This window comes from Salvelinus fontinalis, chromosome 12 (genome assembly GCF_029448725.1).
Source record: "Salvelinus fontinalis isolate EN_2023a chromosome 12, ASM2944872v1, whole genome shotgun sequence".
NCBI lineage: Eukaryota > Metazoa > Chordata > Actinopteri > Salmoniformes > Salmonidae > Salvelinus > Salvelinus fontinalis.
The window spans coordinates 25,294,197-25,308,886 of record NC_074676.1 but is presented as its reverse complement, the minus strand read 5'-3'; the positions used below and the strand labels follow the sequence as shown (position 1 = coordinate 25,308,886).

Genomic DNA, 14,690 nt, shown 5'->3' with positions numbered 1-14,690 from the left:
AACAGGGACTTTTTACTAGGATTAAATGTCAGGAATTGTAAAAAACTGAGTTTAAATTTATTTTTTAAGGTGTATGTAAACTTCCGACTTCAACTGTAGCCTCGTTATTGTTATTCTTATTGTGTTCCTTTTTATTATTACTTTTTATTTTAGCCTACTTGTGTAGTAACCTGGTATATTTATGTTTACCAATAGATGGCAGTATTGGCTCAAGATGGGGGTTTGCTTCCCGCTATCCGTAGCTATTTCCCATGTCTGCCTATATAACTATGATTAAGAAAGCCTCAGATAGTTTAAGCCAGGTGCATTGGAGAATGTATTTCTAAGTTACAATTAAATACTAAACCGTACTTAAGTCTCATGAGTCGTAACTCTAAGAAGCCTTTAAGGATACAACATATTTGGTGATGAGGATGGGATTAATGATGACAGGATACAAATATGATTGTTATCAGAGCCTAATCTCACGTTTGAGAATGCACTCAAACTGGCCCAGGCCATGGATTCCGCAAATAGAAATGCACTGGATTTGCAGGCAAAGGGCGCAACTGCGTGCCATACAGTAAAAGAGAGCAGCGCTGAGCGTGTAGAATTTCAAAGAACGGAAAGCCTTGGTGCAGCAGCCAATAGAGACTGTTATCGTTGCAAAAGCAAACACGCAGCGTTTGACTGTAAATTCAAACACGAAAAGTGTTATGCATGTGGGATAATAGACCACATTGCGAGGGCGTGCCGCAATAAAAAAAAGCCACGGGATGCAGAAAAGAGGTCGGACAGAAAACCGAATACCTCCAGACGCTCTAGCTACCGCTCTAATCAAGTGATAGAAAGTGAAAGTGAGTACGCAGAGCAAGCATTCTCAATGTACAGTGTACAGGGGGCGAATATGAAGAAGGTGAAGCCGGTCATTGTGGAATTGGGAATAAATGGATTTAAGGTACCGTTTGTCGTCGAAAAACCATGGACACGACTACATGTGGACTACGCTGGACGTTTCCTTGGAAAAATGTTCCTTGTGCTGATTGATTCTCATTCAAAGTGGATGGATGTTTACCCCATGAGCACGTCAACATCGTACGCTACGATTGAGAAGTTGAGACAAAGCTTCAGTGTTATGGGATTGCCTCAAATGTTGGTTAGTGACAATGCTACTTGTTTTACAAGCACTGAATTCACATGTTTCATGAAACAAAATGGAATTCAGCATGTAACGTCGGCCCATTTTCACCCATCTTCAAACGGATTAGCAGGACGTGCGGCTCAGACCTTGAAGGAGGGGATGAGGAAGATGCTAGGGCCCAGCATTGAAACAAAGGTGTCAAGATTCTTGTTTAGCTACAGGATTACTCCTCAAGCTACAACGGGGTTGTCACCTGCTATCACCAATTCGGCTAAACTAAGATATTGATAGCCACTAACCAAGAAAAAACCTCATCAGATGACAGTCTGATAACATATTTATGGTATAGGATAGGTTTTGTTAGAAAAATTTGCATATTTCAGGTAGATATCATAGTTTACAATTGCACCCACCGTCACAAATGGACTAGAATAAATACATAGAGCAACGTGTTTACCTAATTACTAATCATCAAACATTTCGTAAAAATACACAGCATACACTAATCGAAAGACACAGATCCTGTGAATACAGACAATATTTCAGATTTTCTAAGTGTCTTACAGCGAAAACACAATAAATCGTTATATTAGCATACCACATATGCAAACGTTACCAGAGCATTGATTCTAGCCAAAGAGAGCGATAACGTAAACATCGCCAAAATATATTAATTTTTTCACTAACCTTCTCAGAATTCTTCAGATGACACTCCTGTAACATCACATTACAACATACATATACAGTTTGTTCGAAAATGTGCATATTTAGCCACCAAAATCATGGTTAGACAATGACAAAAGTTGCCCAGCTGGTCAGACAATGTCGTGCGCCATATTAGACAGTGATCTAGTCGTATACATAAATACTCATAAACGTGACTAAAAAATATAGGGTGGACAGCGATTGATAGACAATTTAATTCTTAATACAATCGCTGATTTACATTTTTTTAATTATCCTTACTTTTCAATACAGTTTGCGCCAAGCGAAGCTACGTCTAAAAAGATGGCGTCATAAGCGATTAACATTTCTCGACAAAAACACGATTTATCATAATAAATTGTTCCTACTTTGAGCTGTTCTTCCATCAGAATCTTGGGCAAAGAATCCTTTCTTGGGTCTAATCGTCTTTTGGTCGAAAGCTGTCCTCTTGCCATGTAGAAATGCCCATTGCGTTCGGCATGAACTGGAACCGTGCCCAGAGATTCACAGTGTCTCAGAAATAAATGTCCCAAAATCGCACTAAACGGATATAAATTGCTATAAAACGGTTTAAATTAACTACCTTATGATGTTTTTAACTCCTATAACGAGTAGAAACATGACCGGAGAAATATACCTGGCTACACTAATGCTTGGAAAAAGAGCAGGGTCGGTGTCCACCGCGCGCCCGACGCATCTGGAAAAGAGTTCCTACCTACACGTGTTTTTGTTTAATAGGGGCTGTGATTGCGCAATCGATACCATTCAAATCGTCATCACGTAAAGGCATCCAGGGGAAGACGTAAGCAGTGTCCGTATCCTGATAGCGTTCACAGTGGCCTTTAAACTGACTCCAGATCAGGGGCCAAAATGTGTGAAATCTGACTCCATGTCAGGGAAATTGCTGTAGAATGAGTTCTGTTCCACTCAGAGACAAAATTCCAACGCCTATAGAAACTAGAGACTGTTTTCTATCCAATAATAGTAATAATATGCATATTGTACGATAAAGAATTTAGTAGGAAGCCGTTTAATCTGTAATGCAATTATACTAATGAGAAAACAGCACCCCCTGTAGTCGCAAGAAGTTAATGTCAAGGAGGTTAAGGTCAACCTTGGATCTCATCAGACCAGACCTGAAAATGAAAATACAACAAAAGCAATGGAATCAAAAATGGAAACATGTCACCCGAGCCAAACTCAGAAGTTTCTCACCTGGAGATGATGTCTATACAAGAAACTATGGGTTTGGTCCTAAATGGATTCCAGCTACCATTGAGGATTGCTCAGGACCAGTATCTTATACTGTGATCATCGGAAGTGGACAAAGACTAGTGAGACACGTGGAACAGATCCGAGCTCGAATTACAGTTCCATCCGGAGATCTGGATCAATTCTTAAACGAGCAGGACAGGACATTGGAACGTTCCCCAGAGTTGCAGTTGCAGACAAACCACCTGAGACCAACAATGCTCAACTTCCTGAGACCACCAGTCCGGGGCGACCTCCTCCTGTGAAGTCTCCACAAAAGGACTTAGTTTCACCATCAAGGGGTGAAGATCTGGTGGCACCAGCTACACCACCTCTGAGACGCTCTATTAGAGAGAGACGTCTGCCAGACTTTTTCGGATCCGAAAGGAGATAATTTTTGAAAAAAATGTAAATAAGAAAATTGCATAGCTCAGAAAGGAATTAAATTGGGTTATTAGCTTTAAAGGGGGGAATGTAGTAGCCTTGTATATTTATGTTTACCAATAGATGGCAGTATTGGCTCAAGATGGGGGTTTGCTTCCCGCTATCCGTAGCTATTTCCTATGTCTGCCTATATAACTATGATTAAGAAAGCTTCAGGTAGTTTAAGCCATGTGCATAAGAGAATCTAATTCTAAGTTACAATTAAATACTAAACCGTACTTAAGTCTCATGAGTCGTAACTCTAAGAAGCCTTTAAGGATACTACAACTTGGTAAATATTTTCTTCTTGAACTGCACTGTTGGTTGAGGGCTTGTAAGTAAGCATTTCACGGTAAAGTCTACACTTGTTGTGTTCGGCGCATGTAGCAAATAATGTTTGATTTGGTAAGGAAACCAATATGTCATTTTGTAATTTGGGTGAGCTATCCCTTTAAGTAACTCTGTAGATACAGAGTACTAATGTCTTCCTACAGACACATTGTCTTAATTCTGACCTTGCAGTACTGGGTTCACTGTCTGGAGTGGACGGGGGGGGTCAACACTGTCGTTCCTGCTCTCAATCTCTCTATGTGTTTTGCCTGTCTGACCCGCCATTTCCTTGGCTCCTGTATTTTTTTCCTTTCTGTGAGATCCTTCACTCCCTTTCTATTTTGACTCTCTAAATCCTTTAAGTAAGTCTAGTGTTTTTGTTTTAGGCAGCTCTGTGGTGTGGATCAGCATCCCTGCGCTGTCCTTGGAGTTTGCTTTTCAGCAGCATCTAATTACGCTATATCTATCAAAGGAAAGCCATATTATGTGATTACAATATTGAAACAGTAATAAAATGCTAATAAGTCTGTTTAATTCTAGCTCTGTCAAGTTGGTTGTTGAACTTTGCTAGACAGCCATTTTGAAGTCTTGCCACAGATTTTCAACCCGATTTAGGTCAAAACTGTAACTAAGCCATTCAATGTCGTCTTGGTAATCATATCCAGTGTATATTTGCTTTGTGTTTTAGGTCATTGTTTTGCTGAAAGGTAAATTTGTCTCCCAGTGTCTGTTGGAAAACAGACTGAACCAGGTTTTCCTCTAGGATTTTACCTGTGCTTAGCTCTTTTCCGTTTCTTTTTATCCTAGAAAACTCCTGAGGCCTTGCCAATTACAAGCATACCCTTAACATAATGCAGCCACCACCATGCTAGAAAGTAATATGAAGAGTGGTACTCAATGATGTGTTCTGTTGGATCTACCCCAAACGTATTGCTTTGTATTCAGGACATAAAGTAAATTTCTTTGCCACATTTTTTGCAGTTTTACTTTAGTGGCTTATTGCAAACAGGATGCATATTTTGGAATATTTTTATTCTGTACAGGTTTCCTTCTTTTCAATCTGTCATTCAGGTTAGTATTGTGGAGTAACTACAAGGTTGTTGATCCATCCTCAGTTTTCTCCTATCACAGCCATTAAACTCTAACTGTTTTAAAGTCACCGTTGGCCTTGTTGTGAAATCCCTGTGCGGTTCCCTTCCTCTCTGGCAACAGGGTTAGGAAGGACAGCTGTATCTTTGTAGTGATTGAGTGTATTGATACACCATCCAAAGTGTAATAACTTCACCATGTTCAAAGGGATATTCAATGTCTGCTTTTTTTAAATCCATCTTCCAATAGGTGCCCTTTGTGATGCATTGGAAAACCTCCCTGGTCTTTGTGGTTGAATCTGTGTTTGAAATTACCTGCTCGACTGAGGGACCTTACAGATAATTGTATGTGTGGGGTACAGAGATGAAGTAGTCTTTCAAAAATCATGTTAAACACTATTATTGCACACAGAGTCCATGGAACTTATTATGCGACTTTACTCCTGAAATTTAGGCTTGCCATAACAAAGAGGTTGAATATTTACTGACTCAAAATATTTCAGCTTTTAATTTTTTATAAATTTTTTAACATTTCTAAAAACACAATTCCACTTTGACATTATGGTGTATTATGTGTAGACCAGTGACACAAAACTGATATTTAGTGTGGAAAAAGTCAAGGGGTGTGGATACTTTCTGAAGTTATGTACAGATACAGTGCATTCGGAAAGTATTCAGATCCCTTCCCTTTTTCCACATGTTGTTACGTTACATCCTTATTCTAAAATGGATTACATAAATTGTTTTCCTCATCAATCTACACATAATACCCCATAATGACGAAGCGAAAAAATTTCAAAAATGTATGCAAATTTATTAAAATTGAAAACAGAAATGCATTATTTACATAAGTATTCAGAGCCTTTGCTATGCGACTTGAAATTGCGCTCATGTTAATCCTGTTTACATTCTTCATCCTTGAGATGAGTCTACAATTTGATTGGAGTCCACCTGTGGTAAATTCAATTGATTGGAGATGATTTGGGAAGACACACACCTGTTTATATAAGGTCCCACAGTTGACAGTGCATGTCAGAGAAAAAACCAAGCCTTGAGGTTGAAGGAATTGTCCATAGAGCTCCGAGACAGGATTGTGTCTGGGGAAGGGTTACAAAAAATGTCTGCAGCATTGAAGGTCCCCAAGAATGTCCCCCACAGTGGCCTCCATCATTCTTAAATGGAAGAAGTTTGGAACCACCAAGACTTCCTAGAGCTGGCCGCCCGGCCAAACTGAGCAATCGGGGGAGAAGGGCCTTGGTCAGGGAGGTGACCAAGAACCCGATGGCCACTCTGACAGAACCTTCCAGAAGGACAACCATCTCTGCAGCACTCCACCAATCAGGCCTTTTATGGTAGAGTGGCCAGACAGAAGCCACTCCTCAGTAAAAGGCACATGACAACCCGCTTGGAGTTTTCCAAAAGCCACCTAAAGGACTCTTAGACCATGAGAAACAAGATTCTCTGATCTGATGAAACCATGATTGAACTCTTTGGCCTCAATGCCAAGCATTACGTCTGGAGGAAACCTTATTTTATTTTTTTTGTACTTTCTACCCCTTTTCTCCACAATTTTGTGATATCCAATTGGTAGTAATTCTTGTCCCATCGCTGCAACTCCTGTACGGCCTTGAGAGAGGTGAAGGTCGAGAGCCATGCGTACTCCGAAACACAACCCGGCCAAGCCGCACTGCTTCTTTACACTCTGCTCGCTTAACCCGGAAGCCAGTCGCACCAATGTGATAGAGGAAACGGTGTACACAAGGAGTTGCTAGAGGACGATGAAACAAAGACATCCCAGCCGGCCTAACCCAGACGACGCTGGGCCAATTGTGCGCAGCCTCGTGGGTCTCCCGGTCACAGCCGGCTGCAACACAGCCCGGGGTCGATCCCGGGATCTGTAGTGACGCCTCTAGCACTGCAATGCAGTGCCTTAGACTGCTGCGCCACTCAGGAGGCCATCTGGAGGTGGTGGCAGCATCATACTGTGGGGATGTTTTTCAGCGGTAGGGACTGGGAGACTAGTCAGGATCGAGGGAAAGATGAACGGAGAAAAGTACAAAGAGTTCCTTGATGAAAACCTGCTCAAGACCTCAGACTGGGGGCGAAGGTTCACCTTCCAACAGGATAACAATCCTAAGCACACAGCCAAGACAACACAGGAGTGGCTTCGGGACAGGTCTCTGAATGTCCTTCTGTGGTCCAGCCAGAGCCCGGACTTAAACCCGATCGAACATCTCTGGACAGACCTGAAAAAAGCTGTGCAGTGACGCTCCCCATCCAACCTGACAGAGCTTGCGAGGATCTGGAGAAAAGAATGGGAGAAACTCCCTAAATACAGGTGTGCCAAGCTTGCAGCGTCATACCCAAGAAGACGAGGCTGTACTCGCTGCTAAAGGTGCTTCAACAAAGTACTGAGTAAAGGACTGAGTAAAGGATCTACGTAAATGTGATATTTTTGTTTTATAATTTTTAATAAATTAGCAAAAAAACGAAATTTCGCTTCGTCATTATGGGGTATTATGTGTAGATTGAGGGGGGGGAACAATTGAATACATTTTAGAATAAGGCTGTAATGTAACAAAATGTGGAGAAAGTCAAGAGGTCTGAATACTTTCTAAATGCGCTTAATGTCACAGGGTGGATGGCATTCTTTGATATGATGCATCTTCCTTGAGGCTGTACTCCATAATGTGAAATCAAACTGGAATATATTTTCACATCTCAAACCTCTGGCTCCCTCTCCCAGCTGCACCCACATAGTCTGTGTTTAAAGATCATCTCTGCTATGAGATGGGGGCCGCTAACGACAGTATGTGTGAAAACATAGCCTAATAACAACACACTCTTATCAATGCCCTTTACATAACTGGCTGCTGGAAATCCTTGTTACCATAGTGACATTGTACCCCTCCAAGCCTAAAGGCCTACAGTGATGCTAGTAATGAAGTACCACCCACCCATGAATCAGGTTTACCCAGCAGCCTGATAAGAGGCATTGTCTGCTGTGTGGAGGGAAGGAGGGAGGGCTGGCGGGAGTGAGTGGGTGGGTGGGTGGCAGCTCTCTCAGAGATGACTCTGTGGTACTGATGGACTGGCTGGCTATGCTTGCAGGTGGGCTTCCAGATTAAGACGCGGGTCCAGGAGCTGGGCCATGGATGTATCTACCTGGTTCAGAAGGCTGGGGCCCTGCAGATGAGCCCCACTGACAGCTTCTCCAAGAGGGAGCTCATCGAGTGTGCCCGTGGCGTCACTGAGAAGGTAGGCTGGAAAGATGGAAAGAAGGCTGTTTAGTGTAATTCTTAAACCTTGAGATAAATTGTGATAACTTTAAAGTCTGAAATGTTATTACCTGAATGGAAAGAAATATATATATCGGTTGAAGAAAGAGTCGAGGTATGAATGTCGTTCTGGTGTCAGGGAAATAGCTGAGAATAGGCTCTAAGGATTATGGCTTGTTATAATGGACCATTCTCCACTATGCCTGAAAGCCCTTATTCCCCTGGGGGAAGAACTGGGGGAGTGAATCAAGCACACCTACAGTAGGTGTCATGAAACTGGACTTATGTTTTCTATGTGTTGTTAAGAAAACAACTTGTGCTCTACAGTAGCCGTGAAGATTAATATCAGTTCAGTGTTTTAGTTTATGTTCTCTAGATTGTACTTGTATCGTGAAATTAGACCAATTTGTCCCTTCTGTGACCCTAGAAGAAGATATCACTGGTTCTCAATGAGTCGGCATTAGAATTTATTCTCCTCACCCACTGCATGATTTGATTCAAGACTCACATCAGACTTGAATAATTTGTGGCCTAATGCTTTTGAGGACTGGGGAGCTGAACCTTGCTATGCCTCATTTGAATGCATCTCTCATGGCTTTTCGTTTGTTTGGGAGGGACTGCAGACGTCTGTCTGTCTGTCTGGACTGGGAGGGAGCACTGTGTGATGCAGCGTCGGATTCATTGTTTTAACGTGTTTGTACAGCAGCAGGCTCAAGGCTAATGCACGGTTCCCCCTCTCTCTCCTTCTGCTAGCTCCCTAACAGCTCCCTGCTCAGTCCAGCTCTCTCAGATTGCCTCACAGTCGGTCCTCCCATTACCTTGATTCACATCTTGAATTGAATGCAAATGGGAAGCTTTAATCAAATGAGGATTTTGCCAACATGTTAATTGGTGATGGTGGATTGTGCACTGTAAGCCGTGGGTCCTGAGTGGTAGTTGTCATTCACAGATAATAGCAGATATTATGCCTAAGCTCCTTTATTTTCTCTTAACATAATAAGGTCAGAGGGTATGATTAGTTTGTGATCATGCTGTGTGTTTGAATGTTTTTTGAGACAGACCTGGAGGTGCTGTTATTAATCCTGTGTCTGTCTGTCTGTCTGTCTGTCTGTCTGTCTGTCTCTGTCTCTCTGTCTGTGTAATGTAGGTTTCCATGGTGCTGTCTGCGCTGCAGGCAGGTAACAAAGGCACTCAGGCCTGCATCACAGCAGGCAGCACTGTCTCTGGCATCATCGCTGACCTGGACACCACCATCATGTTTGCCTCGGCCGGATCACTCAACCCTGAGAACGAAGAGTCCTTCGCAGACCACAGGTGAGACCAGACCAGGACAGAGTAGTGAGGTGAACACTGTTCTGTTGAGGAGATGACCTTGGGACAAATGTATTAAGTCCACAGAAACCACAGGTCAAATTGACCTCATACAAGATGGTTTTCTTTTGAGAAAAGGGAATATTTCTTCCCATTAACTGCAGCTTCTGTATGACTATAGAGTATTCAATTCAATAAATCTTTATTTATCCCAATGGGTATTTGACAAGATTTTGTGTGGTGTTCTTCAGGGAGAGCATCCTGAAGACAGCCAAGGCTCTGGTGGAGGACACTAAGCGGCTGGTGTCTGGGGCAGCATCCAGTCAGGACAGATTGGCCCAGGCCGCCCAGTCCTCAGCCAACACCATCACCATGCTCACTGATGTGGTCAAACTGGGGGCCACCAGCATGGGCTCTGACGACCCAGAGACTCAGGTAATACACTGACCACACCCTGTTGGATTGAAATGACAACACATAAATGTAACACTACAACAATCTTCAGACACTAAAAAAAATGTTTGAATAAATCATTCCACATATTTATATCACATACTTCTAAATAGTCCAATCATAATTTAACCTGTATACCCATGTATTATATAAAGGTAATCCTGACAGACCCGCACTGTTCTCATATTCTTTTGTCATTCTGTCCAGCCATTCTGTAACCGAGCCCTCTTACATACAGTTCCTCCTGCTGTATCTCTCCCCTTCACTTTGTCAAAAGTATCATAGTTCCAAGAAGAAGTGATATGGCCAGGCTCTGTTAAATCCTGCCCTGAGGTAGACCTGATAAACCTGTACTTGTGTTGTATAAATGTCTCTCTCTCTCTCTCTCCCTCCACCTCTTGTCAGGTGGTCCTCATAAATGCGGTGAGAGATGTGGCCAAGGCTCTAGCTGAGCTCATCGGTGCCACCAAGTGTGCTGCAGGCAAGCCAGCGGATGACCCGTCCATGTATCAGCTGAAGAGTGCTGCCAAGGTACTGTAAGACACACACATCTTTAACATAGAGAATATCACACTGAACTTGTGTATTCAGCCACCCTTGTTTTGCACAAATGTAGCTCCTGTACAAGGATATGCTTATCTATAGATACAGTATCTAATACAATATGCTGTCTTGTGTGTGTCACAGCAGCAGGTTCTCAAATCATTACGTATGATTCGGTTTCCAGCAGGATATGACACTTTCTTATCGCTGTTCGTGTTTGACCGTGTGTGTGATGCGTGTGTGTGTGTGTGTGTGTGTGTGTGTGTGTGTGTGTGTGTGTGTGTGTGTGTGTGTGTGTGTGTGTGTGTGTGTGTGTGTGTTTGCCACTGTCACTGAGATGGGTATCAGGTGTGTGTGACTCACACTTGTCACAGTGGGTGTGAGCTCTGAGCCATCTGTGATCACACCACTGTGACTGTAGGACCGGAGAGGCTCCTTATCTCCAACACTATGGAGAGACAGCCACTGACTGGAGCTTTACTGAAGCCTAGCCAAACCTACCTGCCCTGTCCTTTCTATTCACACTCTCCCTCCATATCCACCAACACATAGGCCAGCAGTTCAGAGACACAAAATAAACTCCACAGTAATCTTTCTCAATTTTAATAGAGGATATCCAAGGAAACATTACACTAAACAGACTTGGGAGCATATCATTTCGCAGTGTGCAGAGACCTCATAGTTCACAGGCCTTACAGCCCGAGTCCAGGTATGGGCTTTAAGTATATCTGTCCTTGGTTATAACTTGGACCAGATCAAAGGAGTTATAGGTTGACTGTATAGCCAGCATCATATAACCATAACCAAAGCATTACATCTCTAAGACACGCCCCTAATCCTTCTCACCCTTCAATCACTCTTATCCTCCAACTATTCAGCCATACATATGCAACTCTAACTGTTACATTAGGCTTATTTTCCTCTCTAGTTTTAATCTAATTAGGGCCACCCATATAACCTGCTCAAGCTCACAGCTTGTTTTCATTCCTCCAACATATGGTGACCTCCGAATGGGACCCTCTCTCAAACCCCTCAGTGCTCTGTTCGGGTTGTTGAAATATGTTCAGCGTTCCATGGCACAATCTGCTCCTCACAAACAAGCTGTACACGGTCTGTTTGAGGTTTTGTTGTAGGGTTCTTGCTTATAAAACAAGTTTGTCTGTGTTTCTGCTTCAAGGTTTTTGTATAGTATGTATAGTATTGTCCTTCCATACTGTTGGTGTTCTATCAGGGCTCTATCTACTGCGAGACCCCAGTCTGGTCTCTGGTGCTGGGGGGAGACGGCGCCACCTGCTGGCCTGGCTCTGTGTTTAGTGAGTGTCATCCCCACTGCTACAGTCCCTATCTCTCTCTGAAAGGTGATGGTGACCAATGTGACTTCACTGCTGAAGACGGTCAAGGCTGTGGAGGATGAGGCTACTCGCGGGACAAGGGCACTGGAAGCAACCATTGAGTGCATCAAACAGGAGTTGACAGTAAGACTCCTTGACAGGCTCCCCTTGCCAGGCTGGTTAAAGCCAGGGAGGTGTGCCTCTATATTGAATGCCATACCTAACAGTTAAAAACAACACATTTTTACTTGACTTAAACTCTGATATCTTTTCAACCTTTGCTGCTCCTCTTCTCCTCTCCTCCCCAAAGCCCTGCAGTATTCTCATTGGTCTTATCAGGGATTTTGTAGCAGACACGGGGAAAGAGACCCTGAAATTTTCGTCAGCTTGTTTTTCTTGTGATTTACTGCTAATCCTTATCAGTGTACCCTCAGGACCACAACAGGCTTTACCTAGGTTGCAAATCCAATTCAAACACAGCTCACAATTATAGTAGCATCAATAAACACTAGGACATTTGTCCACCCTACGTATTTACTCTAACAGTGGTCGTTTACACCTCGGGCTGACTGTTGACTGTTTAAGACTAACAATAAGCGGCAGGAGTATTTTCTAGTCAGCTCATAACGTCAGGAAAAACTGCTGTCCTTAGTAATAATGCACAAACCTGTGCATCAAAGTAGATCATCCTCAGTGGCTGTCAGTGCAGTCACAGTTAGTCATGCTGTGTGTGTGCGCAGGTGTTCCAGTCCAAGGACGTCCCCGAGAAGTCGACCACGCCGGAAGAGTTTATCCGCATGACAAAGGGCATCACCACAGCAACAGCCAAGGCTGTGGCAGCGGGCAACTCTGCCCAGCAGGAGCACGTCATCGCCACAGCCAACCTGAGCCGCAAAGCCATCTCTGATATGCTGACCACCTGCAAGGTGATAATCCACCCCAACCCTGCCAGCTCAGGCCTCACATCCTCACACTGACACTACAGCACAGCATTCAGTCCCATAATGCCGCTCTGCCAGGGAAAACGTGAGAGCAGGACAGCAGGGGCTAGTTCAGATGGCTGGTGTGACTCACTCATGGTTCGATGTCACTAAGCCTTCAACATTAGGCATGATGTCCTTCAGGCACATCACAATACTTCTAGCAGTGAAAAGACCAGGAAAGAAGGATCAAAAAGTATTTGGAGACCTTAACAAACTGGCTCATACTGCTCTAAGTAACATACAGTCTGGATCACAGGAGGTTGGTGGCACCTTAATTGGGGAGAACGGGCTCGTAGTAATGACTGGATCGGAATCAGTGGAATGGTATTTAATACATCGAACACATAGTTTCCAGTTGTTTGATGCCATTCCATTTGCTCCGTTCCGACCATTATTATGAGCCGTCCTCCCCTCAGCAGCCTTCTGTGGTCTGGATAGTATATCCTAATGTAGTGTTTCCCAACTCCAGTTCTCGAGTATCCTCTGTGGTAGCACCGGACAACCACACATGATTCAACTCATTGAGGGCTTGAATAATTAGTTGAAATGTTGAATCAGGTGTGCTTGTCCGGAGCTACAACAAAACATTTTACTCTTTGGGGTACTGGAGAACTGGAGTTGGGAATCACTGGACTAGTGGTCACACTATATTTTAGACATTGACTCACTGACTAGACAGAGCATATCATCTAGGCAAAGCATATCACTAAGCAGAGCATATTAGCAGGCTGAAAATATCACTAGGCATAGCATATCACTAGGCATAGCATATCACTAGGCATAGCATATCACTAGGCATAGCATATCACTAGGCATAGCATATCACTAGGCATAGCATATCACTAAGCAGAGCATATCACTAGGCATAGCATATCACTAAGCAGAGCATATTAGCAGGCTGTTTCTTCTTCCAGCAAGCGGCCTGTCATCCAGAGGTGAGTGAGGAGGTGAGGAGCAAGGCCCTGCACTACGGGTCAGAGTGCACCACTGGATACATCAACCTGCTGGAGCAAGTACTGCTGGTGAGATGGAGAATACAATACATCACACGGACAACACCTTATGACTCATAACCTCTATTAGCTTGGCCTGATGGCATAAGGCGCCATGAGGAAGGTTGTTCTCTGTTTGTGTCCAGGTGCTTCAGAAGCCCACGGCTGACCAGAGGCAGCAGCTGGCGGTACACTCCAAATATGTTGCAGGATGTGTGACAGAGCTAATTCAGACAGCTGAGGCCATGAAGGGTGAGACCGTACACAGCGCTGCCACACACAATTGCATACATGCACACACACACATTCACCTAGAGGAGCATAGTTCAACCAGACTACTGCATTCTGCAGAAACACGACATACCATTCTGGCTATTTATTCGAACAATATACATTTGTGTGAGTGTGTGTGCGCAGGGGCTGGTAAACCTATTGTAGCTGGAAATGACAGATTTATTTTATGGAACATCTACATAGGCGTACAGAGGCCCATTATCAGCAACCATCTCTCCTGGGTTTTCTAATGATCAATTAGCCTTTTATAATGATAAACTTGTATTAGCTTGTACAACATGGCATTGGAACACAGGAGTGATTGTTGCTGATAATGGGCCTCTGTACGCCTATGTAGATATTCCGTTTAAAAAATCTGCAGTTTCCAGCTACATTAACAATGTCTACAAGGTATTTCTGATCATTTTGATTTTACTTTGATGGACAAAAAATTAGCTTTTCTTTCAAGAACAAGGACATTTCTAAGTGACCCCAAACTTTTGAACAGTAGTGTATAATGTGTATATTTATGTTTTACATACAGGGCATGTTTGTAAAAGAGATCTAGGTTTCAATATGTCTTCCCTGTTAAAATAAAGGTTCAATAAA

General features: G+C 43.2%; 1 protein-coding gene across 7 annotated transcripts in view; it reads left to right on the top strand.

The window, feature by feature from the left end:
• The window catches only part of LOC129867056 (talin-2-like), a 141,146-nt gene that overhangs the window by 119,541 nt on the left and 6,915 nt on the right, over positions 1-14,690 (top strand). For all 7 annotated transcript variants that reach the window (XM_055940192.1, XM_055940191.1, XM_055940193.1 and 4 more), the window contains 8 exons: positions 8,029-8,175; positions 9,343-9,509; positions 9,758-9,941; positions 10,365-10,490; positions 11,861-11,977; positions 12,574-12,759; positions 13,731-13,838; positions 13,955-14,060. In XM_055940192.1, coding sequence (XP_055796167.1) covers positions 8,029-8,175; positions 9,343-9,509; positions 9,758-9,941; positions 10,365-10,490; positions 11,861-11,977; positions 12,574-12,759; positions 13,731-13,838; positions 13,955-14,060 — 1,141 coding nt within the window. The remainder of the gene's footprint in view (positions 1-8,028; positions 8,176-9,342; positions 9,510-9,757; positions 9,942-10,364; positions 10,491-11,860; positions 11,978-12,573; positions 12,760-13,730; positions 13,839-13,954; positions 14,061-14,690) is intronic.